A 27,175-nucleotide genomic window follows, 5' to 3' on the forward strand; every position below is an offset into this window, starting at 1 on the left:
TAGCTCTATCAGTTGCTGCTTTTGACATTATCAATAGTCTTGTGGGAGAACGCTGCTTGGTGAGGACCAGGCAGAGGCTGAGATGCAAGTGCAGACACCTCGTGTCAGGAATTCTTCTGAGCTGTGTGGAGGGAGGGAGCACACCCCATAGGTTTAGAGAAATCATCCGTGTGACCTGGGGCCGTGACAGGACAGGGAGAGCACTCCTCTCCTCTGAGGTACCCATAAAGCAGGTGACATGAGCAGATAATGTTGATGAGTGCGTTAGCTGGCATCCTGCACTGACACAAGGCTTTGTTTCTTGTTTCAGCCATAGACTGGAAAGATGGTAAAAAGCACAAGTACGGCCGCCCGTCAGAGTCTCCCTCCCAGTACCAAGGTAAGAGAGCTCCTTCCTCCCTTCCTCCTCCCATTTAGGGTTTTTTTCCCCTATAAGCTTTTTGAGCTGCTTGGATGTAGGAAGCCAGGTATGCTCACAGATTAAAACTGTTCTCGAACTCTCCTCATGTGTTCAGTTCTGACCACAGTCTGAAATGGCTGAGAAGACACCAGGGTGAGCACGCAGCTGAACCAGGCAGGGCGGAGCAGATCTGTTTCTCACTGCCCAGCCACGAGCGCTGAGCGGTGACTGCCCATGTTTTCATGTGTGTTCTGAGCAAAGGAGCCTCCTACTCCTCCACAAGCTCTTCCACGCTCACAGCAGCGTGCGGCTGCCCCACACATCTGTGCTGTAGGAGGGACCTGGTGTGACCCGTGCTCCCTCTTCCAAGGGAATTGGGCCCTTCCCCAGCAGAGACGATGCTGCTGGCTCAGCGGAGCACAGAGCTGGTGGTGGCGGTGCAGGATTGGTCACCTCTTGCTCCCTTCAGAGATGAGGTGTCCCCTGCACAGGCTGTGCACGGCGTCTGCAAGCTGGGTTCATAAAACTGACAGCTCCTGCTCTCTCTTGGGGAATACACATGCAACTTCCAGTATTAGGAATTTTATGTAAGGCTTGTATGATTCAGTAAAAGATTTTAGGGCCTGTTATTTTCCTTACAGAGTATAAGGAGGTGTTGTCTTTATGTTCTATTAAGCGGGTGATGTCCATACTTCCCTCCAAGTACAGAGTGACAAGAAACTAAACCTGATTGCCCAAGTTTAGCCATTTCTAACAAGAAATGAGTTTGCCTTCGTGAAAGGCTCTGCTGTTTTTCTGGGAGAGTTGAGGTGGGTGCTGTGCCTTGGGCTGTGTTATCCTGGGCTCTGAGGTGAGATCCAGGGTGGCTCTCGGACACGTTGGGCTGTGGCCACCGTCAGCCCTTACTTGATGCATCTTGTCTGTCCTTGTCTGCCCTTGTCCTGAGGTGCTGTGGGTCACAGCTGGGGAAGGACCTTCTCCAAGGGGAGGAGGACCCAGATCTGATCGAGTCCTGGGTCCCGTGTCACCCCATGCTGAGCTCCATGTGACATGGGGCACGTCACAGCTCATGGCCTGGGTGCAGTCTGCCTTTGGGTGTTGGGGGCTCCACTGCAGTCTCCCCTCGGCTCCACGTGCTGCACTGTTCGCAGATGCCAGAGGACCTGAAACAGAGCTTTCTGGGAAATTCAGAGATGTGCTTTCCCATCAGTGCTCGTGGTAACCCAGCACACCAGCCTCTGCACCTCACTACATCCCAAGGCTCACTGGCCTGCGGAGGAAGCACTGCAGCTGTGCTGATGTGCGTGTGTCTGCTTGGCGAGTGCATGGTGTGACAGCAGGGATTGGGAATCTGCAGGATGCTGAGCAGCTCATCACTGCCCGAGCTCGGGTACACAGCAAGGAGGGTGAAACCAGCGGCGTTCTGGCACAGAGCACCCTCTATCCAGCCTGAAAAGATCAGCTCAAAGCTGATACCAAACTGGGAGGTCTCTGAGAAGCAGCAGAGCAGACAGCAGCGTCCTGGTGTTTGATACCTATTAGTTTTGGCTCGCACATTCTCGTGCTTCTTCTGAGGAAGACCGCGGGTAAGTGGGGTCGTGTTATTGGTTGTAGCTGTTACCAATAGAGAGTGTGCAGCCAGACTGATGACCGAGCAGAGTGGCTGGAGACTGTAACGGGTCAGACAGGCTCTGCCGTCGCAGTGCGAGCGCTGACCCTTGGGAGGCTGCGTCCAGACGTCGGGGAAGGCCACCACCGCCTTGGATGCTCTGCTCATTTTCATAGCGAGTTGGCTCAAGCTGTGCTGCTTTCATGTGCTGCCTTGATGCTCATTAACAGACACGCATATGGGCTGCAGACTTTAATGGGATGCCTTGATCTGGGTAGGGCACGTTCTCCTTCACAGATGTGACCTGAAACGCACATGTAGCATTTCAGTAGGATTGATGACCCCTTGGGAGCTGAAATGCTAATGGAGCCCAAAGCAGGCTTCAGTTAAAGATATAAACAGAAACTCCATCTTCATTTAAATTCTGGGCAAAAGATCAACGTTAAATGCAACACGATGAGAATCTAAACAGGAGGGTGCAGATTTGTGTTGTTCACAACTACTGCAGTTTGACCCCTCGGCTGTGTGGAGTGTTTTGTTTGTAGTAAATACTGGTGAAGGTTAAGACATCAGAGCCCAAATCTGACACTCTGCCTGCAAGTAATACCTCCCTTTGGCACAGCCGCGTGGTAAGGAGCTTTCCAAAGGCAAGCAGCAGTGATAGACAGTCACCCTGAGCAGGCATTTTCACAGCCGAGTTACTGGCAGTCGTCTAGGTTTACAGTCCTTAGCTTTTGTTTAGCTCCCAGATGTAATTACCAAAACGTGGTGTTTCTCATTAAGCGTCCTTCTCCCATTTCTTGCTGTAAAGAAGATCTGATGGGTGTTGTACGGAGGAACATGGTCCGTTCAAACCGTGATCCTTCAGGCTGTGGGAATATGATGGGTTCTGCAGCGTGGTGGAGGGGCACGGAAGAGAAGCAGAGACCAGACAAAACAGAGGGATCTGGGGGCTGGCAGGACAGTTTGCATACTGCACTGGCAGCCAGCAGCAGCAGTGGAGCAAGCGTTCCCCTTTGCTTTTTTGAGGGGAGAAGATTTCAGTCCCTGCAGTTGGCTCTGGGACGCTCCTGCCTATCCCACCAGGCACGCTTCGGCACCGGCTCAGGTGCTGTCTTTTCTTGAGGCAGAGTGATTCACTGGCAACTGGAGAAATCCTCATCAAGAAATCCTCATCAAGCTCCAATCTTCAGCTTGGAGGAAATGACGCTTGAATATTAACCAGCTCTCTTGGCCCCCCTACCTTCCAGTGCCCTATCCCATGGGATTTCTCCAGGCAGTTCCTTGACGAGGCCAAAGTGAGCCCTTCTGAAGTCCAGGGTTGTAATCCTGCTTGTTGCTCTGTGAGTACTGCCGTGATCCTGAACTGCACCATCCCATGGTCACTACAGCCAAGGACATCCTGACCCAGTCAGTGTGTCAGTCGTGTGTCAGTTGTGTGTCAGTGCAAAGTCCTCTCCTTGTTGGCTCCTCCACCACCTGCATCAAGGAGTCATCATCAGGGCACTGCAGGACCCTCTTGGACACTGTGTGCCTGGCTCTGGGACCTTCCCAGCAAATGTCAGGGTCATTGAAATCCTCCACGAGTACCAGGGCCTGTGGTTGTGAGGCTGCTTTCAGCCATCTGTAGGCCTTGTCAGTGTCCTCATCCTGGTCAGGTTGCCTGTAATAGACACCCACAGCAGTGGCTCCCATATTATTCTCACCTGCAAGCTCTCAACTCGCTCCTCATCTGCCCCTGGGCAGAGCTTAATACATTCTAGTTGCTTTCTCACATAAAGAGCAACTCCAGCACCTCGCCTGGTTGGCCCATCTTGTGAAAAATCCGGACAGGAGCCATCTCTGCTCCATTCAGAGTCTTCAGGGCCAGGGAGGGGATTCTGCCCCTCTGCTCTGCTCTGGTCAGACCCCACCTGCAGTGCTGTGTCCAGTGCTGGAGTTCCCAACACAAAAAGGTCACGGAGCTGTTGGAGCGGGTCCAGAGGAGACCATGGAGATGCTCAGGGGCTGGAGCAGCTCTGCTATGGGGACAGCTGAGAGAGTTGGGGTTGTTCAGCCTGGAGAAAAGAAGGCTCCAGGGAGATCTTAGAGCACCTTCCAGTTCCTGAAGGGGCTACAGGAAAGCTGGGGAGGGACTTTTTACAAGGGCATGGAGTGATAGGATGAGGGGAAGTGGTTTTAAACTGGAAAGGGGGAGATTTAGACTGGATATTGGGAAGAAATCCTTCTATGTGAGGTGGTGAGGCCCTGGCCCAGGTTTCCCAGAGAAGCTGTGGGTGCCCCCTCCCTGGCAGTGCCCAAGGCCAGGTTGGACGGGGCTTGGAGCAGCCTGGACTGGTGGAGGTGTCCCTGCCCATGGGGGTTGGACTGGGGGGGTCTGAGGTCCCTTCCCACCCAAACCATGCTGTGATTTTGTGATTCTGTGAGTATTTGATTTCCCCCCTAGCATTGCCATGCCACCTCTAGTCTCATCAGAGTGAGCCTGGTTTTATCCCCTTCCCCTTCAAACCCAGTTTAAAGCCTTATTGATGCACCTGGCCAACTCATGTGCAAGGATCCTTTTCCCACTTGAGAAAGCTGTCTCCAGCAGGCCTGGTGCCGTGTAAAGCTCCCCATGATCAAAAGACCCCAAAATTGCACCGATGGCATCATCCTCTGAGCCATGTGTTGATCTGAGAGTTCTCCTGTTCCCATCAGTATCTTCCCTGCCACTGAAGGGATTGAGGAAAACACTGTGCCCCCGATCCTTCAACCACTCGCCCAGTGCCCTCAAGTCCTTTTTGGGCTTCTCTCCACAACCTCATCGCTACCAACCTGTATAACCCGTAATACTCACACGGCTGCAGCAGCCCACAGAATTTTCTGTTAACCCGGGCCCCGGGGAGGCAGCGGACGTCGCCATGGGATGGGTCTGGTCGTCATATTGGGCCCTCTGTTCCCCTCAGAAGTGAATCACCTACAGCAATTCCCCTCCTTTTTTCCTTAGCAGGGACAGTCATCATGCGTGGCACTGACTGACTCACCCTAGGCACTCCCTTTTTTAGGTTGAAGCTGATTGTACTTGGCTAAATTTAGGCATACTTCAAAATTCCTGCTTGAAAAACATCGTATCGTGAGCTAACTGCTACTGCTGAACTCATTTAAAGCCATTCCTGTGCGGGGTTTCCTCTCGCGCTAAGGCAGCGGTGGCAGCCTCCAACTTCGGTGTGCAGGTTGTGTGCTGGTTTGAGAGTAATCTGGAAAAAGTGCAGTCCTTCATGGCGCTTGTGCCATCTTCAAATAAAGAAGTGGCCAATAGCGAACAGAGAAGGGAGGCAGGCTTAATTCTGTCTTCTCGTAGAGTTTAGAGAAGTTTTTCTGCTGCTCCTTCTTTTCTTTGCGAAAGAAGTCACCAGGATCGCGAGTAGCTGCAGTTCCGGTGTTGTGTGCGTGTCTTCACATGGTGCTTGAATTAATCTCAAGTAAGTTCCACATCCAAACACTGTTATTAGGGGCACGCAGTTGTCTCTGACATCTATTGCTCCTGCAGCGTCAGCCGCAACTGCAGGGAACGGCCTCGCTCAGTGCGGGGTGAGGGAAAAGTGGCAGGATTCAAACCACCACTGCTTTTAATAGCAGGGGATTGAAACCAGCTGAGGGGAGGTTTCTGTTTGAAAATAAAACTGTCAAGTGCAGCTGATCCTTTCCAAGATGCTTCCTCAGGCCCTGGGGCTGAGGCTTGTACCCGTCGCTGCCACTACGGGCGCCCTATGGCCAGGGGGACCCCTCCAGGCTGAGCTGAGCCCAGAGCAGCAACCAGAGCTAAGGGGGGGATGCATTGCCATGCCAGGAGGTCCTGGCTTTGCTTTGGCAGGGCGTTTGTTACACATTATTCGTACAGAGAGTTTCATTGATGTAACTGAGCATTAAATCGTATCTCCAATTAAAGCAAAAGGATTTGTTTTTTGTGAGAGCACCATTGCAGGGAATCACTGAATTTCTTCATTCACCCTGGTGTGAGACTGTTGGCTGAAAAGAAAATACATCCCAATGGACGGAAATGCATACTCTGAGGAGTGGGGAGTCTGTAAACAGAAATACATTCAGCCAGTGTGGCAAGAAAATGGTATTTTTTCCACTATATTTAACAGCGTGCTTGTGATCTGCATGGGAGGTGGCAAGAAAGCAGCGTTTCTGTTATTTAGTGGAAATTGGGAGATTATCGACCCCTTAAGGCTTCTCTGTGCACGTGCGGCAGAGCTAAAGTGACGCGTGCTGACCTTAATGCCTGAATGTGGAGAGGTGTGGTGTGCGCTGCAGTAGCTGAAAGGGCCCTTCATGTAGCTTGTGTTTTGAAAACAGGCTGATGCAAAACTTGACGTGGGGAAGCGGTAGCGACTCTTTCATCGTGCTGCCACCGGTGCTCTTGAAATGACTTGGAGCCAGCGGCCTCCTGGGAGCCGTTGGGTGAATGCAAGCTAATGTCATGCTGGAAGGATCCTTTCCCAGCTGCTCCGTTTAAATGACAGAAGTCATGATTTGCTCAGATCACGGGAGCTTTTAATTCCTCATTTAATAACACGTTTCCCTGGGTAGAAAATTGCCTTTACCCTTTCTGCTCTGCATGGGAAAGGTGCGGGCCAGGATAAAGAGCACTTCCCCCAGCAGCAGCTCTCTGTGGAAGGGGCTTGGGGTTGGGTTTGAGCCGCTCTGTTCAGTAAATTCCGGTTTGGAGCATCCCTGCATCCACCCAACCCCAGCTGTGGATGCTGTGTCTGCTTCAGGAAATTCATTACTGACCTGGCCACTGAGTGCTGGGATGGGTGATACCTGCTCCGAGCTGCTGCGTGAATGCTGCACCAGGAGAACGTAACATCGGCACCGTGTGGCGTTTCTGCTCGATTTGGGCTGCTTTTAGCCCTCAGCGACCGTTCTCAATCCCCAGACCAAGCAATGTGGCTAACGAATGGTTTTTAAGGGGCAGTTGTTGGGAAGATGCCGTGGGTTCCCATCTGCGCTGGGTGTTTGGTATGAAGTTGTAGGTTGTCTTCCTCACTTTTGCAGTGCAGAGGCAGTGCGATGCCATAAGCAGCACCACGCTTTGTTCTCCCCGTCAGCCGCGGTTGTAAATCTTCCACATCGGAGAATCTTGATGCAGACACGTTGCCTGTGAGCACCTCCTGTGTGAGAAGTGGAGAACTGCCAGCGTTAGCACTCCAGCCTGCTCTTTTTCTGAGGTTTTTTGTTCATCAGTTCCTATTTGAATCCTTTTCTCAGGTCACTTCACCTGGGAGAAATACCTGAAAGAGACTTGTGCCGTCCCAGCTCCTGCCCATTGCTTCAAGCAGGTAAGAGAGTGAATGAGAATGTGGAAGGCCAAGGACAGGGGTGTGTTGGTGACCCAGGAGTTCAGTGCCTGGAGTAGGTTCCTTTTTTGGCAAGGAAGATGCTTAAGGTTATCAGAGACTTAACAGAAATGTAAGTTTGCTGTAGCAAAGATAGGTTCAGGCACTGCAAATATTAGAGTAGTGCAGAAAACTCTCAGATGTGCATGAATGGGAACATGAGGATGTTTCTTCTCTCTGCTGAGCGCTGGGTTTTGGAGAAAATGTTGGGAATGGGCTGTGATCCAGGTTTTGGTGGATCCCGTGCAGAAGAGGGCTAAGAGGAGAGGGTAGCTCTGGTTCTCCAGGTGATGCAGTACCAGAAGGTGATGGTCTGGGTCACAGACCTGCCAGGCTCACTAATCTGTAGTGTCTGCTCCCATGCTGTGCTTGGAGGATGCTCTCAGTCTTGGTGGGATCAGTTTTGATGGTGTTGGGACTTAAGCTTTGCAACTGAGGTGGTGCATGGCTTGGAAATGCTGTCTCTAACTGGGTCCCTGTCTGTTTCTTCGCAGTCATACACTCCACCTGCAAATGAATTCAAGATCAACATGAAACTAGAAGCCCAGGACCCCAGGAACACCACCTCCACTTGCATCGCCACCGTGGTGGGTCTGACGGGCGCACGCCTCCGCCTGCGCCTCGATGGCAGCGATAACAAGAATGATTTCTGGCGGCTGGTGGACTCAGCTGAAATCCAGCCCATAGGAAACTGTGAGAAGAACGGAGGGATGCTGCAGCCTCCACTGGGTGAGCTGAACTTCAACTGCCCAGCGAGCACTGACACCGTCTGTGGGGAAAAACCTGGGGTTTTGATATTCCTGTGCTTGGGACAGAGACCTATGGACTGCCCCTAGTGCGGTGATGCAGACCAGCCCTGTTAGCTTGGGCTGTTAAACAGATGCATCCCTCACCAGCTCTGTATTTCCACATGGACATTGTGGCATGGATAGGGAGATGCTTTAGAGCATAGATGAAAGAGCTCTATGCACCTAGGTGAGCTGCTTGCAGTTCTAACAGCTCAAGCTCGGGATTAGCACATGCTAAAAGTGCTCGTACGCCTTCTGCAATTCCCTCTGTGTACCTCGAGGGAAAAACACATTTTCCACCCGTGGATGTGAAAGAATGGCAGAGCCATTCTGTTTCCCAGAGGTGACACATCCAGTCGAGGGGCACCCCAAGGTCTGTTTAGGGACAGGACGAATCCGGGTTCTTTTGTTCTGGAATTCACCACACGCGCAGGCAGTGCTGGCCCAGAGCCCTGGCAATGACCTGAGCTGTGGTCCTTGCCCTTTGTTTTAGGCTTCTGGTGCTGCTCACAAGCGCTGCCACCTCAAAGCAGTGCTTGACGTGACACGGCTGGCGGGCCATCGGTGTTCGGGTGGAGGTGCTTTGCTGGGGATCTGTAAATCTTGATGCAGGGAATAACCAAGAGAGCCATTAGGGCCAAGTCATCTCCTGTATCGTTACTAATCCTGACAGTGGGATTTCAAAAGCATTTAAATTTTCATTCGTGCTGTCTGAGTGTATTAATGGCCAGGTGTCTTTGGGGCAGTAGCAGGTTATCTGGAGACCATTGATGGGGATACACAATGGCTGAGAAGACTCCCAGTGATTTAGGACCTGTCTCATGTGAAGGGATGCTTGTGATATTTCATCTCTTTATTTAACTTTGCTTGGCTACAGCTTTATAAATAACCTGGACAGTCCAGCACTTTCTCCAGTCTTGTCGTCAGCTAAACACACATCTCTGGTCGGGTTTTTCTGACACTGACCCGATGATGAGCTGATTTGCTGGTTCTTTCCTGATGAAGCAGCAAGATTAACCTGCTTTTGCATTCTGCTGCCCATTATTTTTGAAGTGTCTTCATAAATCTCTCTCTGAATTAGCACATCCCCACATGATATCAGGCTGATCTGTAGTGATGCAAGAAACCTTTAGGATACTTTGAGCTAGGAATATTTTATTCCTTTTTCTTTTATTGTGAGCTGTGGGAGAAGTCCAGTCCAAATTGCAATGGGACACCTGGGTCTGGCCTTTCTGAAGAATGAACAAGCAGCAGCCGATGCATGTTTTGGCACATCACATCACACCACACCACACCACACCACACGAAGCTGTGTGTACGCAGGTCTAATTTTACCCTTTCCCTTCATAATTGCTACAGACAAACCCTGCTGCAGCTGTTAACACTAACACTGCTGGGTTTTATGTTACCTGCACGCGTGGTGCTGTCCGTCTGCAGACATCTCTTTGCAACCTTGGTCCCCAGGTGTCTGTCCCAGCTCTGGGGTGCCCGTCCTGGCTGCAGCGATGGGTTCCCCTGTGCCATGTCTGGCGTTGTCAGCAGATGGCAATGCCGTGTCCCGCTGCAGAGCAAAGCTGGGCTTTGGCTGTGCCACAGAAGGTTGGTGCTGTGGAGAAAGGCTGTGTGCCCAGCTCTGATCTGCATCGCTTGACCTTGGGCCACACAGGCACAGTTCTCTTGCATGTAGGTAACAAACAGCTGGGTCATAGAATCGCAGAATCACAGCATGATTTGGGTGGGAAGGGACATCAAAGCCCTCCCAGTCCAACCCCCATGGACAGGGACACCTCCACCAGCCCAGGCTGCTCCAAGCCACATCCAACCTGGCCCTGGGCACTGCCAGGGAGGGGGCACCCACAGCTTCTCTGGGCAACCTGGGCCAGGGCCTCACCACCTCACAGGGAAGGATTTCTTCCCAATGTACAGTCTAAATCTGCCGTCTTCCAGTTTAAAACCTTTCCCCCTTGTTCTGTCACTACCTGGCATCGTAAAAAGTCCCTCCCCAGCTTTTCTGTAGTCCCTGCAGGCACTGGAAGGCTGCAGTAAGGATCTGTGGTTGTCCTTTCTGCCTGTAGAGTGCAAGGGCCCAGGAAATGCAGCAAGGATTTTCTGTGCTCGCTGTGGTATTTTCCATGTGCACTGATCTGCTGCCACTCCCCTTCTTTACAGAGATAATTCACCTGAAAGGATATCTTTGCCCCTCTTAGCTTAGCTCTCCGTCCCCTGCAGTTTGTGGTAGCTTGTTTGGTGTCCAGAGCTGCTCTGACAAAGCTGCAGGGTGGCCTGTGCTGAGCTGGCTGTGTTCTGACATTTCAGCCCTGGCAGAACTTTGCCATGTTCGTCATCTTGGGATGCTCTCTGTGTAGGTCCAGTACCAGAGTTGGGCTGGTTTTGGCTGGGGTAAAGTTAATTTTCTTCACAGTAGCTGGTATGGGGCTGCGTTTGGGATTTGTGCTGGAAGCAGTGTTGATAGCACAGGGATGTTTCTGTTACTGCTGAGCAGTGCCTGCACGATGTCAAGGCCTTTTCTGCTTCTCACCCCACCTGCGAGCAGCCTGGGGTGCACAAGGAGCTGGGAGGGGCACAGCTGACCCCAGTGACCAAAGGGATGACCCATCCCATATGATACCATGCTCAGCATATAGAGCTGGGGGAAACAAGGAGAAGGGAGGGGATGTTGAAGTGATGGCGTTTGTGTCCCCAAGTCCCCGTTACACGCGATGGAGCCCTGCGTGCTGGGGGTGGCTGCACCCTCCCTGCCATCGAAGCAGTGAATGATTCCTTTGATTTGCCTTGCTTGCACACACGGCTTTTGCTTTCCCCATTGACCTGTCTGTACCTCACCCCACGAGTTTTCTCACTTTTACTGCTCTGATTCTCTCCTCTTTCCCACTGAAAGAAGGGAGGGGCCAAGCTGCTGCGTGGGGCTTCGTTGTTGGCTGAGGTTAAACCACGGCACAGGGTTCCCTTCACAACACCACGTTCAGCTGAGCAGCAGAAATTGCCATACAGGAAGGTGCATGTTTAGCAAAGATGGTGTTTTGTGATATCTGGCTGTGCAGCCATACTCGGTGCCATAGACTCAGGGCATGTGAATTTGCTTTTTTCTTCCCATAAGCCTCCTCCTGTTATTTCTCTACTTTTTTTCACAGAAGGTGTCGAGCCAAAACCTGCCATCCTTTCCTGTAATGGTTAAATGTGTTTCCCAGCCAAGTCCCAGCCTCTTTATTTCTCCATTTTAGCTTGCCTGAGCTCACTCCAAAAGGTGGAGGAAGCCACCCAGGAGCTGAGACTCCCCATTGAGGAAGAGGTTTCACATCCTGAGTGCTCACACGCTGATTCACATCTCCCCTGCAGCAGCATTGCTGAAGCTGCGAGCATGAGTGCTGCAGAGCGCTCTGCCTGCATGGTCCGTGTACAGACTCGTGTTGTGATAAGCCAATATTGCAGTCAAACATCCATTGCCAGATGTTTCTTTTCAACAGCATAATGTTTTGCGTTCTGAGTAGCTGGAAAAGGTCAGCTGTGACTTTGCACCGTGAGGAGGAGGAGGGTGCTGTGGGATCTCGGTGTGTGCCCACTGCAGATGTGTGCATCACAGCAGACTTGTGCTGCCCGATCCAGTGTCCCCACAGCCTCAACGTCTCCATCTCTGCTTCCTCCTCTGCAGGCTTCCGGCTGAACGCCTCCTCCTGGCCCATGTTCCTTCTGAAGACTCTGAATGGAGCAGAGATGGCTCCTGTCCGGATTTTTCACAAGGTATTTTACTGCGCTGTTTTGAAGGCATCCTTCTGGCGTGGCCCCTTTACTGCAGAGCACCAAAAGCACGGCTGGCATTGCATGTGAGGGCTGCAGGTCCCCGAGGAGGTGGACACTGCCCAGCTTTGCTCTAGGACACACCAGTGCCTCACAGCTGTGTCGCAGCAGCGCTGGGATGCAGACAGAGCTCTGCTAGGAAGGTGGCTGGGGCTTGAGAGATGCGCTTGGTTTTCACCCGTGCTCCTCAAAGTCAGGAACACGATATGGGAAGGCCAGCATTTCTCTGAAACCTTTGGATTTACCAGAGCCCAGAGGGAGTGCAGATATTGCTGAGAGGCAGCACTGCAAGTACGGGTTCGTAGTTTGTGTTCTCACACCCTTAGTGAAGTCGGAGAGCCAGAAGCCAGCACAGAGGCTGTGCTGTGCTGTGGGATGCTTGGTGTGGTTTAGTGTGTCTCAAGTATAAAAGACGAAGAGCAAGCCCCAGCTAAGGATGGATGCGGATCTCTCGCATGTCTGGCAAAGCTGAAGGTGGGGAGGAATGACGGAGAGGGACTGTCACGTCTCAGGTTTTCCTGCCCCGGGGCAGCAATGTGAGAGGATCCTACAGAGGCTCCTTTCTTTGGAGCTGCATTTTCTGCCGGTGTTCAATGACAGCCTTGTCACAGGGTGTGGTGTTAACATAGCACCGTGGGTTTGGATTGATTCGGGTGGTGGCAGAGCAGTCAGCAGGGGACTTGGCTGTTGCATAGCTAGGCCAGCGTGTGCACAGCTCACTGGGGTTCAGATCCAGCCCACTGCTCCCTTCTTCGTCTGCTCATGGAGGTGAGTTTGCTGGTGGAGGGGACAGCCCTGCTCTGGGAAGGCACTGCCGTATCGTCTTTGAGCACATTTTCAACTTCTCCTTGTAGGAACCACCATCTCCATCCCAAAACTTCTTCAAGACAGGTATGAAGCTGGAGGCAGTGGACAGGAAGAACCCTCACTTCATCTGCCCGGCCACCATTGGGGAGGTGAGAGGTTCTGAGGTCCTCATAACATTTGATGGCTGGAGAGGTGCCTTCGATTACTGGTGCCGATATGATTCCCGGGACATCTTTCCCGTAGGCTGGTGCTCGCTGACTGGAGATAATCTGCAGCCCCCTGGAACAAAAGGTAAGGTCCACGTTGTTGCTTAACAATCTTCCTCCTCCACTCAGCTCTCCAAGAGCACCAAAGCAGGCAGAGACTGGCAGCAAGGACATCTGGGTGCCCTGGCTGGCTTTTCTGTGCTGCTTCACGCATGGTGAAGGTACAGATGCTGATGCCTGTTTGCTGTGTGGCAGCATGGCACCAAGGTGCTAAGGAGCAGCCGTCTGTAAAGGTGGGCAGGACGATGGCTCTCTGGAGGGATGGTGGTGCTGCACCCATTGCTGAGGTCTGCTCCTCTCTATGCATTTCCTTGGAGCCTTTCCTGCGTCTCTGGAACACACATTGCTGGGGGTGTTTTCAGGGGAGACTGAGTCATTTGTGGGTATAAGAAGTGAAGAATGGGAACTGTTAAGTTGCAGGACTGCGCCCATTTGTACGTCTGACAGTTACCTTGCTCTGCCTCATGCTGTGATCTCTACCGTGCACGTGGAAAAGCAGATCTGAGTCAGGCTGAACTTGCCTTGTTCCTGGAGCCATGGTTGTTGGTTAGGGACGGTGTCGGTGCATTTACTGCCTTGCCAAGGCCCGGGTGTTGGCTGTTGATAGTGTCTGAGGTGTCTCTAGCATTGCCGTTGTGTTTAGGACAACGGGAGCTGCTGTTGTCCCCATGTCCATCTGGCATTTGCAGCGCTCGCCTGTCAGTGCAATGAGAAGCAGCAGAGCAGCCTCCAGCAGGGCTGAAGGATTCCTTAGGAGAGGCATTTCTCTGATGAGACCGTTCCTCCTGAAACCCCCAGCTCAGCCTGTGCTCAGGTCAGGCCGGGGCTTTCCTGCCACCCCTCGATGGGAGCCAGCCCTGTCCCCCCAAGCTGCTGTTGGGGGAGTAGGGGGGGGCATTGCCTGAGGCTGTCACTCATGGCCTGTGTGCAGCTGCGGCTCCCCTCACTGGAGACCATTTCTGTTGTGGCTGGGAACTCCATGGCCTCTCGCTGTTTATCTTGGATTTCTGCACTTGAATTTCCCGGCTGCTCCCTCCCTTCCTGCTGGTCGTTTGCGTCCTGCCCGCCGCCGCTCTGCAGGCTCCACATTGCTGCTGGGGACCTCCCGCGCGGTGCCTTGCGGTCGGGGGCTCCTGCCCAGAGTCTCCGAGGTGCTTCTCAGGTACTGCACGAGTGGGTTCAGACGTCTGTGGTGGCTGGGAGCTTTCCTGGCAGTAAAAGTGGGAGGTTTCGGGGACAAGGTGGAAGCCGCCTTCCCAGAAGTGGGGGCCTTGGGCTGACCCAGGCAGCGCTGTTTCTCTGCAGCCTCCTTGTGCCAGAGGCTGGAACTGAGCAAGCAGAGCATCCAGAACCACGGGTGACACCATGGTGTCATGGAGCCGTCTCGAGAAGCATTTGCTTGCCCCTTGGCAGCAGCAGTGAGGGGCTCTCCCTCTCGCGTTGGCTCCGTCGACAGCGACTCTGCAGTTCCTGCTTATAGTGCCCAATAGTGAACCCCAAGTGACACCTCCCCACTCCCAGGCAGAGCCTGCCCTTGCTCTCAGCCAGATTTCTGCTCTCTTTGCTGTGCTTTTCAAGGACGGGACAAGAGCAGGGACTGGCAGAGGTTGCCTGAGCCATGCAAAAATGCCGTGGGTCAGGATCAGCCTTGTCTTTGTGGTATTTTACTTTCCTCTCTGTGGATACCCCCTCCCTTTCCTGCCCCAGCCTTTCTCGTTTCCACTGTGTGGAATTAAACCAGAAGGGAGCACTGGGAAACTTCCTCTCTGTAATTAAATTCCTCCCTTGCTCCTTTCCTCCTCAGCCCCACTCTGGGGTTGAGCTCAGTCCTCCCAGGACCTGCGAGTGCTGCTCTTGGCAGGGTTGGAGGATGCTTCACCGCAGGGGGATCCCTCTTGCCTTCAGCTCCAACAACGCTTCCGTGTGTGCTGGCCTACAGGACCACATAGCAGAGTCAGGGATGTTCCCTTTCCTGGTGGGAATTCTCCTTAAATCAGGGAGGCCCTGGGGAGATGCGCAGGGGGTCGGTGCTCGCCGTGGTCATACCCAGCTCTGCTCTCACCCCACACTGACCGCCTTGCCCTGGGCACCGACAGCGTGAGATGTCCGAGACGTCCTCTGAAGAGTTAACTCCATGGAGACTGGTGGCTTCCTGGGGCTCAGCAAAAAGAGGCCTCATGAAATGAGCTCATGTTCAAGGGAAGCAGAACTTCAAAGAGGCCAGGCATGTTTATTTAACGCTGGTAACTTAATTCAGCTCTAATCTGCCCCTGCTGCCGTTGCCAGCAGAGGTGGAGGAGTGCAGGGCTTCTCCCAGACACATCCCCTCTGCGTCCCTGGCGCCTCCCACTCGCACCAGTGTTTGCTTAGCTGGGGTGATGGGGAGGGTGCTGCTGGCACTGGGGCCTGGCCAGCCGAGGGGAGCTTTCAGGAGGGCTCACGTGTGCAAAGGGAGGAAGGGGAGGTCAGACGCTGAGGAGGATCAGCTCTGTGTGCCAGGTCGGTGACTGCATTGCTGTCAGGGTGTGCTGTCTGTGCTGTGGCGTCTCCTGAGCTCAATGCAGCACAGCGTGCAGCTGGGGGGTCAAATAACCGCACGCCACAGGGGAAGGGTAGCTCTGGGGGTGCCTACATGTGTGGTCGATGCTGATCCTCTCTGCTCCGTGGGCTGGGGCTGGGGGTCGGCTCTGCTGGGCTTGCAGAGTAAGGTGAAGTGTGGCAGAGCTCATCCTGTGCATCCTCAGTCTCCCCACGCCTGCCCAGCAGCAGTCAGGGAGGGCAGGGCCCCGGGGCTGTCCGAAAGTAGGGGATCTCTGTGGGGGTGCAGCTTCCCCTAACCTCACACCCAGCCCAGCAGGGCACTCCTGGGGCTGTCTGTGGGGCAGGAATTCCCACTGCAGAGTACAGCATCCTGTGTCTTTTCATGCCTCTTACACGCGTGCTCTTTTACCTTTAGACACATATCCTGATGTCTTAGGGATATACAGCGAGGTGGACTTCTATAGAAGTAAGTGCTAGGGGACAGCTTTGAGCTCTGCTCCAAGTCAGACTGTTTGTGGTTGTCTCTGCAGTCACCTTGCACAGGAGGAGCTCTTGACTTGTGGGTTCACTTCAGAGTTGTAGAAATCAGCTGGTTTTGCCTGTTCTAGAAGAACAGTTTGCACATCTGTTCTTACCGAGTCAAGCAGTCAGCCTAGAAAAATACTGATCAGGAAATATTAATCTATGGCAGCAAATATACAGAAAACAGCAGAATTAAGGTTGTGTGGAGAATTGAACCCAAACTTACTGCAAAGGCCTTGGACTTTCCTGTTGCGTGGTGAGGTCAGAGTTTCAGAATTAGGACGAAACAGGAGAAGGGTGTTTCCCCATCTTTAGATATCGCAGCACACAAAAGCAAGGCCAAAATACACTGAGTGCACACCACTGACAACATGGGTGTTTTCAACTGGAGACCCTGTGTTGAGGAGGGGAGGAATTACCTTTTCCATCCAAGTCCTGTCATGACTCATGTCGTGACTCAGCCAGCATTGGAGTGGATGTGGTGAAGGAGGCAGCTGAGATTTCCCAAGCTGAGAGCCTCAAGGTGTAGAATTAAGGGCGCGGGTGTAGGTTGGGATGTGCATAAGCAGTGTTTGAGTGTGTGCACCGTAACAGTGCTGGGTAGAGGTGGAAACTGGGAGGAAAGCAGAGGTTGAAGGAGCCAAATGTGAAAGGTCGGCTGGGGTGGGTTACCCTGGTGGGCAGCTGAGACCCCCACTGCTTGCTTACTCCCCTGCAGGATGGGGAGAGGATCGGAAGGGTAAAGGGACAAAACAGGAGGGTTGAGATACAGACAGGATGAGTAAAGCAGAAGCTGGTGTGCACAGCAAAGCCAGGCATCACTCACTGCTTCCCATGGCAGGGAGGTGTGCAGCCACCCCCAGAAACAGGGGCTTGGGGGACACAAACGCCATCACTCCAACAGCCCCCCACTTCCTCCTGCTTTCCCCAGCTTTGCTTGCTGAGCACGGTGTCATATGGGACGGGACATCCCTTTGGTCACTGGGGTCAGCTGTGCCCCCTCTTAACTCCCTGTGCACCCCCAGCTGCTCGCTGGTGGCAAACAAAGATCTTGGCCCTGTACAAGCCCGGTTCAGCAAAAAAAAGTGTGTTATCAACTGTTCTGGTCACAAATCCAAAACACAGCACTATGTGAGCCGTTATTAAAGAACGTTAGCTCTAGCCCAGCCAAAACCAGCTCAGTGCTTTTGAAAAGCTTTTTGCTTGCATTTTACTTTTTCCAAGCTCCTTGGGAGTATGGGGGCAGCTCAGGCGTTCGTGGCTCTTCAGCCCGAGAGCAGCAATCCTGCGCTCCGGTTACTGCCAGGAGTGGAGCGGACTCAGAAAGCTGCTTTGGAGGGTCCCTCTCCATTATCCACAGTACAGAAAATCAATATATGGATCGACCAAAAGAAGGAGAATTGCTGCTTTAGTTACTTTAAATCATGTCTGGGGAGATGGAGAGCGAGAGGCGCACACACGAATGGAGGTGCCGCTGCTAAGGTTCAGGGCCAGACAGATTGAAGAGGGAAATAGGGACTGTGATCAAAACCACCGGGAAGAAAGAAGAAGGAGATAGGAGTTAATGATTGCAGTTTCCGGGGCCACCTGCCTGCAGCAGGGACATGGGGTGAGGGAAGTGCCCCCTCAGCCAAAGCAGGGGCTTGTAGGGATGGGTTTCACAGCGCATCGCAGACTGGAGGGAAGTTCAGGTTTTTGTAGTCAGGGAAACACACTTTGGATCCATGAGAAGTTATTTTCTGTTCTGAAGTGGTTTGTGGGATGGAGAGCTGTGAGAAACCAACCCAGGTCTTGTCAGATCCCACTGCGAGGCAGCTTCCAGCTCTGAGCCCTGGGCCTGAGGAGGGGATGCACCGCAGGGTCTGTCCACAGCAGGTGAAGGGACATGGGCTGGGAAAAGGGACTGAGCAGACAGGATCAGGGCTTTCTGCCTCTTCGTGCTGATTGTGGGCACTGGAATCTTGGAGATTTTCTGCAAGATCTGGGTCTTTATACAACAAAGCATGTACAACTCTTATTTAAACATTAGCTTTACATTTCAAAGGAATTAATGCATTTTTTCTGGGGTTTGTGCTACAGTATCAGGAACATCAGCTGTGATTTGCCTAAAAAACGTACTCCCCAGGAGCCCTGCTCACAGCTGAGCGCTGGTGGCTCTGGCAGGATCCCAGCTGCTGGAAGATGCTGTGGCCAGCAGAGTCTTCCTTGGCCTCTGGAAAAGCATCTCCAGGTCCTGAGAAATCCAGATTTAATCTCTACCTGTACAAGGACCTCCCCTGCCCACACACACATGCACACACTCCTTTCACTGTGCTGGCGGCCCTGTCAGTGCTCACTCATGTTTAGTCCATTGGTGCTGGCAGGCAGGGAAATAACCGCACCCTTAAAAACCAGAGCGCTGGGATACACAGCCTTCGCACAGCACAGGTACAGTGGTCACGTCTGGCCTGTGAGGAGCGGCTGAGGGAGCTGGGGGTTCAACTGGAGAAGAGGAGGTGAGGGGAGACCTCATCCCCTCTGCAGCTCCTGAGAGGAGGAGGTAGTGAGGGAGGGTGTTGGTCTCTTCTCCCATGTAATCAGTGACAGGACGAGAGGAAACGGCCTCAAGTTGTGCCAGGGGAGAGTTAGATTGGATATGAGGGGAAAATTCTTTACTGAAAGAGTGGTCAAGCACTGGAAGGGGCTGCCCAGGGCAGTGGTGGAGTCTCCATCCCCGGAGAGGTTCAAAAAACGTGTCAATGTGGCACCTGGGCACATGGTTTAGTGGGCATGGTGGGGTTGGGTTGATGGTTGGACTTGGTGATCTGAGAGGTCTCTTCCAACTGTAATGATTCTGTGACTCCTGTGTAACTCAGAAGGTCCTTGCGCCATTCCTCCGTTTGGGCTGCTGCTGGGTTCCTCTGGATAGCGCTGGTGGGTTCACTGCACCCTTTTCCACCCTTTTGCATCCTCCATACCAGCGAGCGGTGACGCCGTGCTGGCTGCTGCAGCCCTGAAAGCGTTAAGGCTGGGCGGGCAGCGCTGGGAGCGGCTCCAGCGCTGGAATTTGGAGGAGTGGAGCGGCTGTCTTGGCACCAGCCCAGCTGGCGGAGAGGCCCTGAGCAGAGCTAAGGGAGAGCACGTCCCCAGTCCGCCGTGCCAAGGGTGACGGGGACCTGCGGCCAAAGTGCTGAGACCCTGGTGCTCAGCGCGGTTCAACCACAGGCCTTGCCTCGACTGCCTGGGCTTGGCTGCCTGCAGAGCCTTTGCCTCTGCCTGCAAAGCAAGCAAAAGTGAAGTTTTAGATAGTTACCATGGGGATACGTTGAGGTGGAGCTCACAGCTGCTCCTGGGCCGTTGCGTTATGCAGCCCGTGGTGCTGAGAGGTTGGAGCCTGGCCTGCTCCTGTGTGGGTGCTGCACCAGGAGCCACAGCTCCAGGGGTAGTAGAGAGCCACAAAATGCTGGGTAGAAAGTTCATGAAGTTCTCCATCTCTTGCTGCTGTTGCTGCCGTGTCATTTATTGGTTGACTGCTTGCTGTCCTCAAATGAAGATGGTGATCAGATGGTAGATTCTGTGCCCACGAGTGAAGGTAATGTGCATTTTATGACTTTTATTTTTGATGTTGCTGGGTTTCTCTTCCTCCTTTGGCGTGAGAATGTGGCAGTGTGTGGCGGTGTCTCATCAGTAGTAGCTGGCAGGGTAACACTCAGGTGAGCTCCTGGGCTTTGCTGCTTAGAGGAGATGGAAAAATCTGAATTACTGTCACTTCAGAAATGAGCTGGGATTTGCAGCTCCTGCATCAAACTGGGTGACATTTCTTTGTGTTGGAGTGGCTGGATTTGGGACCACATGGGTAGAGCTGATGTACCAATGTTGGGAGAAGGTTACATGAAGAAGTTTAGTCGTTTATCCATGAGGGTGATACGTGTGCAGCTGTGGTTCCTGGGTGTCGCTGCCTTTGGGACCACGATGGGAAGATCTCAAGAAAAAAACCCTTGAACTGGTTGCACACAGAGCCAGGGCACACAGCAGTAATCCTGGCTTGCCTCGGATGTGTGTCCTGGAGTACGCGGTGGTTTTGGGAACTCCTGGGATCTGGGGTCTTGAGCAGGAGCAGCCCAGCACTGCAGGAGGGAACGCTGCTCCCCTCAGCTCAGGGTGCTGAGGGTGCCCGTGGTGCAACAAACAGCAAATCGGGGGCTCAGCGGGAGCAGTGGATCTGGTGTCACAGCCCTGGTGTTACGCTGTGATGTCCTGGGGCTGGCAAGAGCCTTCAGAAGAGGAGCTGACCTGGGAGGGCAGAGTTTCCACTGCCCCCAGCCTGTCCTTAACACCACCTCCCAACTTGACTTTTCCTCATGGGTTTTATTCTAAAATACTTCATAACCCAGAGTCGCTGGCTTGTATTGAGGATGTTTGCTTCCCTTTTCCATCCTGCTTCCTGGCCCAAAACCAGGTTTCAAGATCTCAGGGCATTACCAAGTCTTGGCAGGACATCTCTACGAGCATCGCTGTTGAAACCTTCCTCTCTTTGGGTGGTAGCGCTGGGGTCGCTGCTCCGTTTCTGCAAGGTCAACCAGAATCAACGCTTCTGCTGCTGGTGCAGGGCTGCGCCTGTGTGGGCTGAAGGCCCGGATGGAGTTGGACACACTCAAGGAAAAGCAGCGATCCAGGGCTTTTATTTCTGGAGCTCTACAGGTGTCTCAGGATGCCCTGAGCTGCTGGTCACAAGCAGCGCTGGTGTCTGCCAACCCATCCTCTGCTGCAGGTCTGGAAGTTAAATAAGCTTGAAGCATGCCCAAGGTAACTGTCTGTGTATCTTTAGGAGAGCCACAGGAAGAGCGCAGGTTCCCATCTAGAGGAACTGTTTTAAACACTTGGTACTGAGGAGCTTCTCTGTACCAAGTGTTTAGGATAGTTCCTCTAGATGGGACGGATTTGAGGCTCCATGCCACATTTCTGCTTGTCACCAACACACATGTACCAGATGCTGGTGACAGGAGCTCGGTCCCTTGTGGGGACGCTGCTTCTGACGCGAGCAAGTGCCGGAGGAACCAGTATCATTGATCACGCAAAGGTCTGCAAAGGCTGCACGCGGTTAATGGGGTTGTTGTGATGGGAGCAGCATGTGGGAGAAATGGACCCATTTTTGGGGGGATTCTTCACAGTGGCTCCATGGGAGCAAGGACATTACATCGTCTTCTTATGACCTACTGGATTGTTTCTTCGTTGTTTTATTTCCACCCTGTTTTTGGGAAATGGGAAGGAAATGCTGTTGAGTCCGGCTCTGACCCTGGCTTTGGTGAACAAATACATATCGCCATGGTGTGAGTTTTTACTGAATCTAGGAACTTCACACTGAATATACAGCCCCACTTGTTACAAAGATTGGACCTTTGGCAGCTTGTCACGGTTCTCCTCTGATCTCTGGGATTTTTATAACTTCTGAACAGCTTTAAAAAAGAACAAAAGGTGGAATAAACCGCACCCACCCGGCAGTCTCCTTGTTCTTTGCGCACTGGTGTGTTGAAGGTGTTCTGCTAATGTTTAACCAGGAAACCAAAGCTAAAAAAAGGAGCTTCAGAGAAGATCAGAACCAGCAGAAACCCCAGGAACAGTCCTGAATAGCCTGAACATGGCGAGAGCACACAGCTGTTCCCAACGTGGGGCTTTGGAAACCCGCTGGCAGTGACCTCCCAGGGCAGAAGACGTGAGCAGTCAGTGCATTGCCTGTGGTGGGCTCTCGTGCCACACGCTTGAACTGAATTATATCCTTGAGCGAACTGGGTATAAATAACATGGCCGTGGTGCTGCAAACCCCCGCGGGCTGTGGATCTGTGAGGAAATGAGTGACCCCTGTCCTGCCACAGGTGTGATTTGGGTTGGCTTGGGTGTGCTTGCACAAGCTGCTGTACCCAGGTTGGTCGCTTCCTCAGACAAAATCACCATCATTAAGGTTGGAAGAGACGTCTAAGCTCATCCAGTCCAGCCATCAACCCAACCCCACCATGCTCACTAAACCATGTCTCCAAGAGCCACATCCAGGAGCTTCTTGAACCCCTCCAGGGATGGGGACTCCACCACTGCCCTGGGCAGCTCCTGCCAGTGCTTGACCACTCTTGCAGTGAAGAAATTTCCCATATCCAATCTGACCCTCCCCTGGCACAACTTGAGGCCATTTCCTCTCATCCCATTGCTTCTTCCTGGGAAGAAGAAGCCAACATCCACCTCTCTACACCCTCCTTTCTAGACCATGGCTCTTGGATTTTCTTGAGCACTGCTGTGTGTCAGTCATCCCTGGTGCTTTTGGCAGCCCTCTGTGGGTACGTGCTCTACTGGTGACCTCTTGGAGCAATAAGCCTGGCAGAGATGCAGTGCAGTGGTTTTCCTGAGGAGTAGAAATGGGTTTATTTGTGTTGTCAGTGTCTGTGCCAGGACCAGAGGTGCCAGTTCTGCTCATCTGCCATCCCCTGAGCAGCTGAGCTCTTGTGGCTGCTGGTGGAGTGCTCACCATGGGCACTGCCGTGCAGGAGACGATCTCAGCTTTAATCAGATCAAGAAGAAGAAATTAAAAGATGAGACTAATAGGGGGATCATGGCAAGCGAGAAGCCAGGTTGTGTTGCAGCCAGTTTATTTGGAATAAGAGGTAGTGGGCTGGGAACAGAAGGAAAACTGCTGATTTGGGTTGAAGAGCTTGATTGTAGGCAAACTTGGCATTTGCTTGTCCTCTGCTTATGAACCATAAGCCCCGATAGGCTCATGGCAGCTCCTTGTTGTCCATCGTGGGCGAGAAGGGGCTGTGCTCTGGATGGGCTGTGCCTGCAAAGGAGCATCTGCCCTTGCAGAACCAGACCTGGATTAAAGCTGTCTGAGCACTGGAGAAATAAAAGCCAGCACCAGCACAAAGAGTACAAGCCAAGGCCACCAGCATTGTAAACACGGGCTGCAAAGATTGCTGGACACAGGCTCCTGCAGGCAAGTATTTCTCTAAGGGTGATGTGGATCCTCTGTATAGAATAAATAACTTGCACTGTGGGCTGTAATTCTGTTGAGGGCTTCCTGTGCAATCCAGATCCACATGCTACCTCCCTCCAGCCAGCCCTGCTGTCCAAAACTGCTGTTTTTCTCTGCAGTGTAAATGCTGCACCAGAGCCGTTCCCAGCGTGGTCTCTCCACTGCTTTGCTTTGCCCTCCGGGAGCTGGAAGGGGATGGCAGGGAAAATTGGGGCTGTTTTTCCAGGCTCCAGCTGTATCATTGGCAGCGTGAGGTGTTCATGGCTGTTGTGCAGATGTTCCACAGCAAAAGTGCTGAGAGATGAGGGGCTGCATCCCCAGCAGTGTGGCCAGCAGGGCCAGGGAGGGGATTCTGCCCCTTTGCTCTGCTCTGGTCAGACCCCACCTGCAGTGCTGTGTCCAGTGCTGGAGACCCCAACACAAGAAGCCATGGAGCTGTTGGAGCGGGTCCAGAGGAGGCCATGAAGATGTTCAGGGGCTGGAGCAGCTCTGCTATGGGGACAGCTGAGAGAGTTGGGGTTGTTCAGCCTGGAGAAGAGAAGGCTCCAGGGGGACCTTAGAGCACCTTCCAGGACCTGAAGGGGCTACAGGAAAGCTGGGGAGGGACAAGGGCAGGTAGTCACAGAATGAAGGGGAATGGTTTTAAACTGGAAGAGGGCAGATTTAGACTGGATATTGGGAAGAAATCCTTCCATGGGAGGTGGTGAGGCCCTGGCCCAGGTTGCCTAGAGAAGCTGTGGGTGCCCCCTCCCTGGCAGTGCCCAAGGCCAGGTTGGACGGGGCTTGGAGCAGGCTGGGCTGGTGGAGGGGGCCCTGCCCATGGGGGTTGGACTGGGGGGGTTTGAGGTCCCTTCTAACCCAAACCACTCTGTGATTCTGTGATTCTCTGAGGGACTTAGGAGCTGCTATTTGGAGAGACACTCGCTTGGCTGCTCCAGTGGATTCAGGCATAATGCCAGTTTTACTTATCCAAATGTGAGCCTTTGCAGAATTTTATAAAAAAGACACGTAACTCAGTTTACCCGTTCATTTCATAATGCTACCCAGTGGTAACGCAGTTAATTTCTTTCCCGTAGGAAGGAGAATTTAAAGCCTGGGTTTTGGGCCTCAGTAAATCTGTGTGCTCAGCACTAAACTGAAAATTACTTTTGCTGAGGACAAGGCTTTGGGCATCCTTGCTCTTCACGGTGCTGCCCCTGTCTTTGTCTCTGGTCATGAACCGGTCACTTATCTCTGTTTATTTTGCCATCAGCAGAACGGGGCCTGTGCTGACCCGCAGGGCGTTTGGATGAATAAGTGCATTGTGGTGCACGTCCATAGCGCTTGTCGTGCCAGGTCTCACAGCTCTCCCCCTGCACTGAGGAGTGTCTGCACCCCTGTGTTTGTACTCTAAAAAGCATCTGCAAAGTAATCATAAGAATCTCTGAAATGATGCTGGAAACTGCTTATGAATATTCAGATATATTTTCCATTGTATGCTAAGCAAAAGAGCAGAAGCAGTGTGAAGGAGCTCTTAAAAATGCTCAATTTGATCCAGGGGTTTTCTCAATAGGGCTGGTGCAGGGTAGGCTGGGGTCAGTCCCGGGATCGGCTGCAGGTTTGGGGCTGTTTGCTGGATTTTTAACCAGTGCAATGTGGATTTCTGTTCAGTTGGTTTCTACCATGGTATCCAATGTCCTGATCTCTCATTTTTGCAAAGTGGAGTCTTTCCCAAGTCTTTCTGGCCGCGGCTGTGCTCTGAGCTGAGGTTCTTGTGCACTGAGCGGTGCAGCCCACGCTCTCCCTCCTGAAGGAGCCCCGGGCAGCTCAGGGCCCAGCCCTTTCCATCCGCAGGTAGGAACGGTTTTCTCCACACTTTACATTTGTTGCCGTGATGCTCCCCTGGTGCTTTCTTGCCCTGAAACACAGCCTGCTGGCTCCTCTCTGGAGCTGCCCATGGGCTGCCACCGTCCTGTCTGCCCTGGGAAGTGGGAATCCTTAGAAAACACGAGTATGTTCAGCAGTGCAGATCCCCCTGTGCACTCCACATCGACCTCTTTCCTCTGCAGGAACGACTTGTTTGCCCCTACCTCTCCCAACCCTTGATCTATCCCTATAGAAACCTTCCCTCCTATCCCATGACTCTATTTTCTATAAAAACCTTTCGTGAAGGTCTCAGAGGCTTTGGACAGGCAGGGAGGCTGTGTCACGTCTGTCCACGTGGTTGCTGACTGATCCGGGCCCTTCCAGGTTCACAAGGCTGGATTTCTGTTACAGAAGCTGCATTGACACTGCCCAGGGAGGTCAGGTTCCTCTTGGGGACCCTGTTACTGGATAAAGCTGCAGGGGTTTTTGTGGAAAATGTGTAACCAGATGCACTTTGAGCTTGGATTTAGGAAATGACTGGGTGAACGGAGCAGACCGTGATGCACAGAAAGACCTCGGTGATGGAGAAGTCTCTTTGGGTTGCGAATTCTGGGGTTTGGTTCGTGCAATCAAACCCTGCAGGTCCAGAGCAGGGTTTTCGTGGTCTTCAGCTCCAGCGGCACCGACCACAATCGGTTGCTGTTTTCCGTGTATCGGTGTGTGGTTGTAATTAGAGGTAGGTCACTTGGGGTGTTTTGCGATGCTGTTACCGGCCTGGCGCTGATCTCTGCATCTCTGCGAGGTGTTGCGAGGTGCAGCGAGCGCCTGGGAAGGTTTTGAAGCCTTGGAAAGTGCTGTGTGTAACCCGGTTTAGGGCACTCGGCAACGCTGCCTCGAGAGCTGTAAATGTAAGACTTGTGCAAAACCCAAACAGCAGCTGCTGGGATCGCTGTGACTCTTGAGACCTTTTTTTTGTAGTTGTTTTATCTTTGTAAATAAAACAACCGTAAAAATGACACAGCTTGTGCCAGTGGGATGTACAGTAGCATCTGCAGTACACAGAGCTCATCCGAGTGCATGCCAACGATTAAAGTAAGAAAATTGCTGCTCCAGACTGGGCAGGTTTAAGAAATGGGACGCTCATTGTGAATTTTCAGAGCCTTTCTTGGATTCAACAACTGCGTAAGACATTGAAGAAAATGGACACATGTGAAGTCCTGCCCAAAAACAGATGTTAAAATGCAGCCTGATCGTCCGGATGGAGGCAGTTTTAGGGAGCAGGGGTTTGCATTTTGTGGGTGCTGCTGTGTAATCACTGGTCAGTGAGGTCTGGGGGGGATCGGTGAATAAAGCACCTCACGGCAAAGACAACTGCACATTTCAGGAGACAAATCTTGTGTGAAAGGATGTGCGTCTTTGGGAGTTAACTGCACTGATCCTGAGAACAACTTTAACGTGCTCGCATCCTCTTGCTGCGTTATCAGTTAGATCTATCCCCTGAGAGCTCAGCCTTAGCTCAGGAGAGCAGGAGTCCCTGCAGGAGACAATGAACTATCAGAATAATGTCATTCCGACTTTCAAATCGCAGGATTTGGTGGATTGTTCTTAATCCCTGTCCTTGCAAGGAGCATCTCCCACTTGTGCTCTGACACCTGAGTGTACAGTAGCCTTCAGTGCATGAAATTCAGGTTTTGTGGTTCTGCAGCTGTGAGTAAATGCTGTTAAATAGCTGGTGTATGGGAGGGAAAGGTAGGAAACAGTTCTCCATCTTCACCTCTTCTGTATTTTCCAATGTGTTGGCATTGTTACTCCTAGGACATAATTTTGGTCGGCATCAAGCTGTGACAAGCCCGGGATAAGCTGATGAGTGACAGATGCTGCCTTCTAGTATTGGCCAACCCTCAACGTGTAGACGGCAACTTTACAGGGTCTGGAGTGGATCGTGGTTTATCTGCAGGTGCTGCTGTGCCAAGCTGACAAAGGAGATTTTGGCATTAGGAAATGGAGCCTAAAGCCTTGAATTCTTTGTCAAATCTCTTTGTTTCTGCAGGAAGCTTGGGACTTTTGTTTAAACTGATCCTTCAGTGATTAACAGCCCAGTCAGTGGTGCCCATGTTTTATTTGGCTCCGAGATCAGCAGTGTCTGATCCTGCACCTTTAGGGGCTGTTTCTCATTGCTCCCGTGCCAGCCGGCCCAGTC

General features: G+C 52.6%; 1 protein-coding gene across 1 annotated transcript in view; it reads left to right on the top strand.

Annotated features, from left to right (window-relative positions):
* Window positions 1–315: 315 nt before the first annotated feature.
* Window positions 316–27,175, top strand: part of LOC104546426 (polycomb protein SCMH1-like) — a gene marked incomplete at its 3' end in the record, with an annotated part of 41,234 nt that continues 14,374 nt past the window's right edge. The window contains exons 1-5 of the mRNA XM_010191816.1: window positions 316–379; window positions 7,266–7,336; window positions 7,888–8,122; window positions 11,852–11,940; window positions 12,852–13,095. Coding sequence (XP_010190118.1) covers window positions 7,924–8,122; window positions 11,852–11,940; window positions 12,852–13,095 — 532 coding nt within the window. The remainder of the gene's footprint in view (window positions 380–7,265; window positions 7,337–7,887; window positions 8,123–11,851; window positions 11,941–12,851; window positions 13,096–27,175) is intronic.

The sequence above is a fragment of the Mesitornis unicolor genome, unplaced genomic scaffold (assembly GCF_000695765.1).
Source record: "Mesitornis unicolor isolate BGI_N332 unplaced genomic scaffold, ASM69576v1 scaffold11479, whole genome shotgun sequence".
In the NCBI taxonomy this organism is placed as follows: domain Eukaryota; kingdom Metazoa; phylum Chordata; class Aves; order Mesitornithiformes; family Mesitornithidae; genus Mesitornis; species Mesitornis unicolor.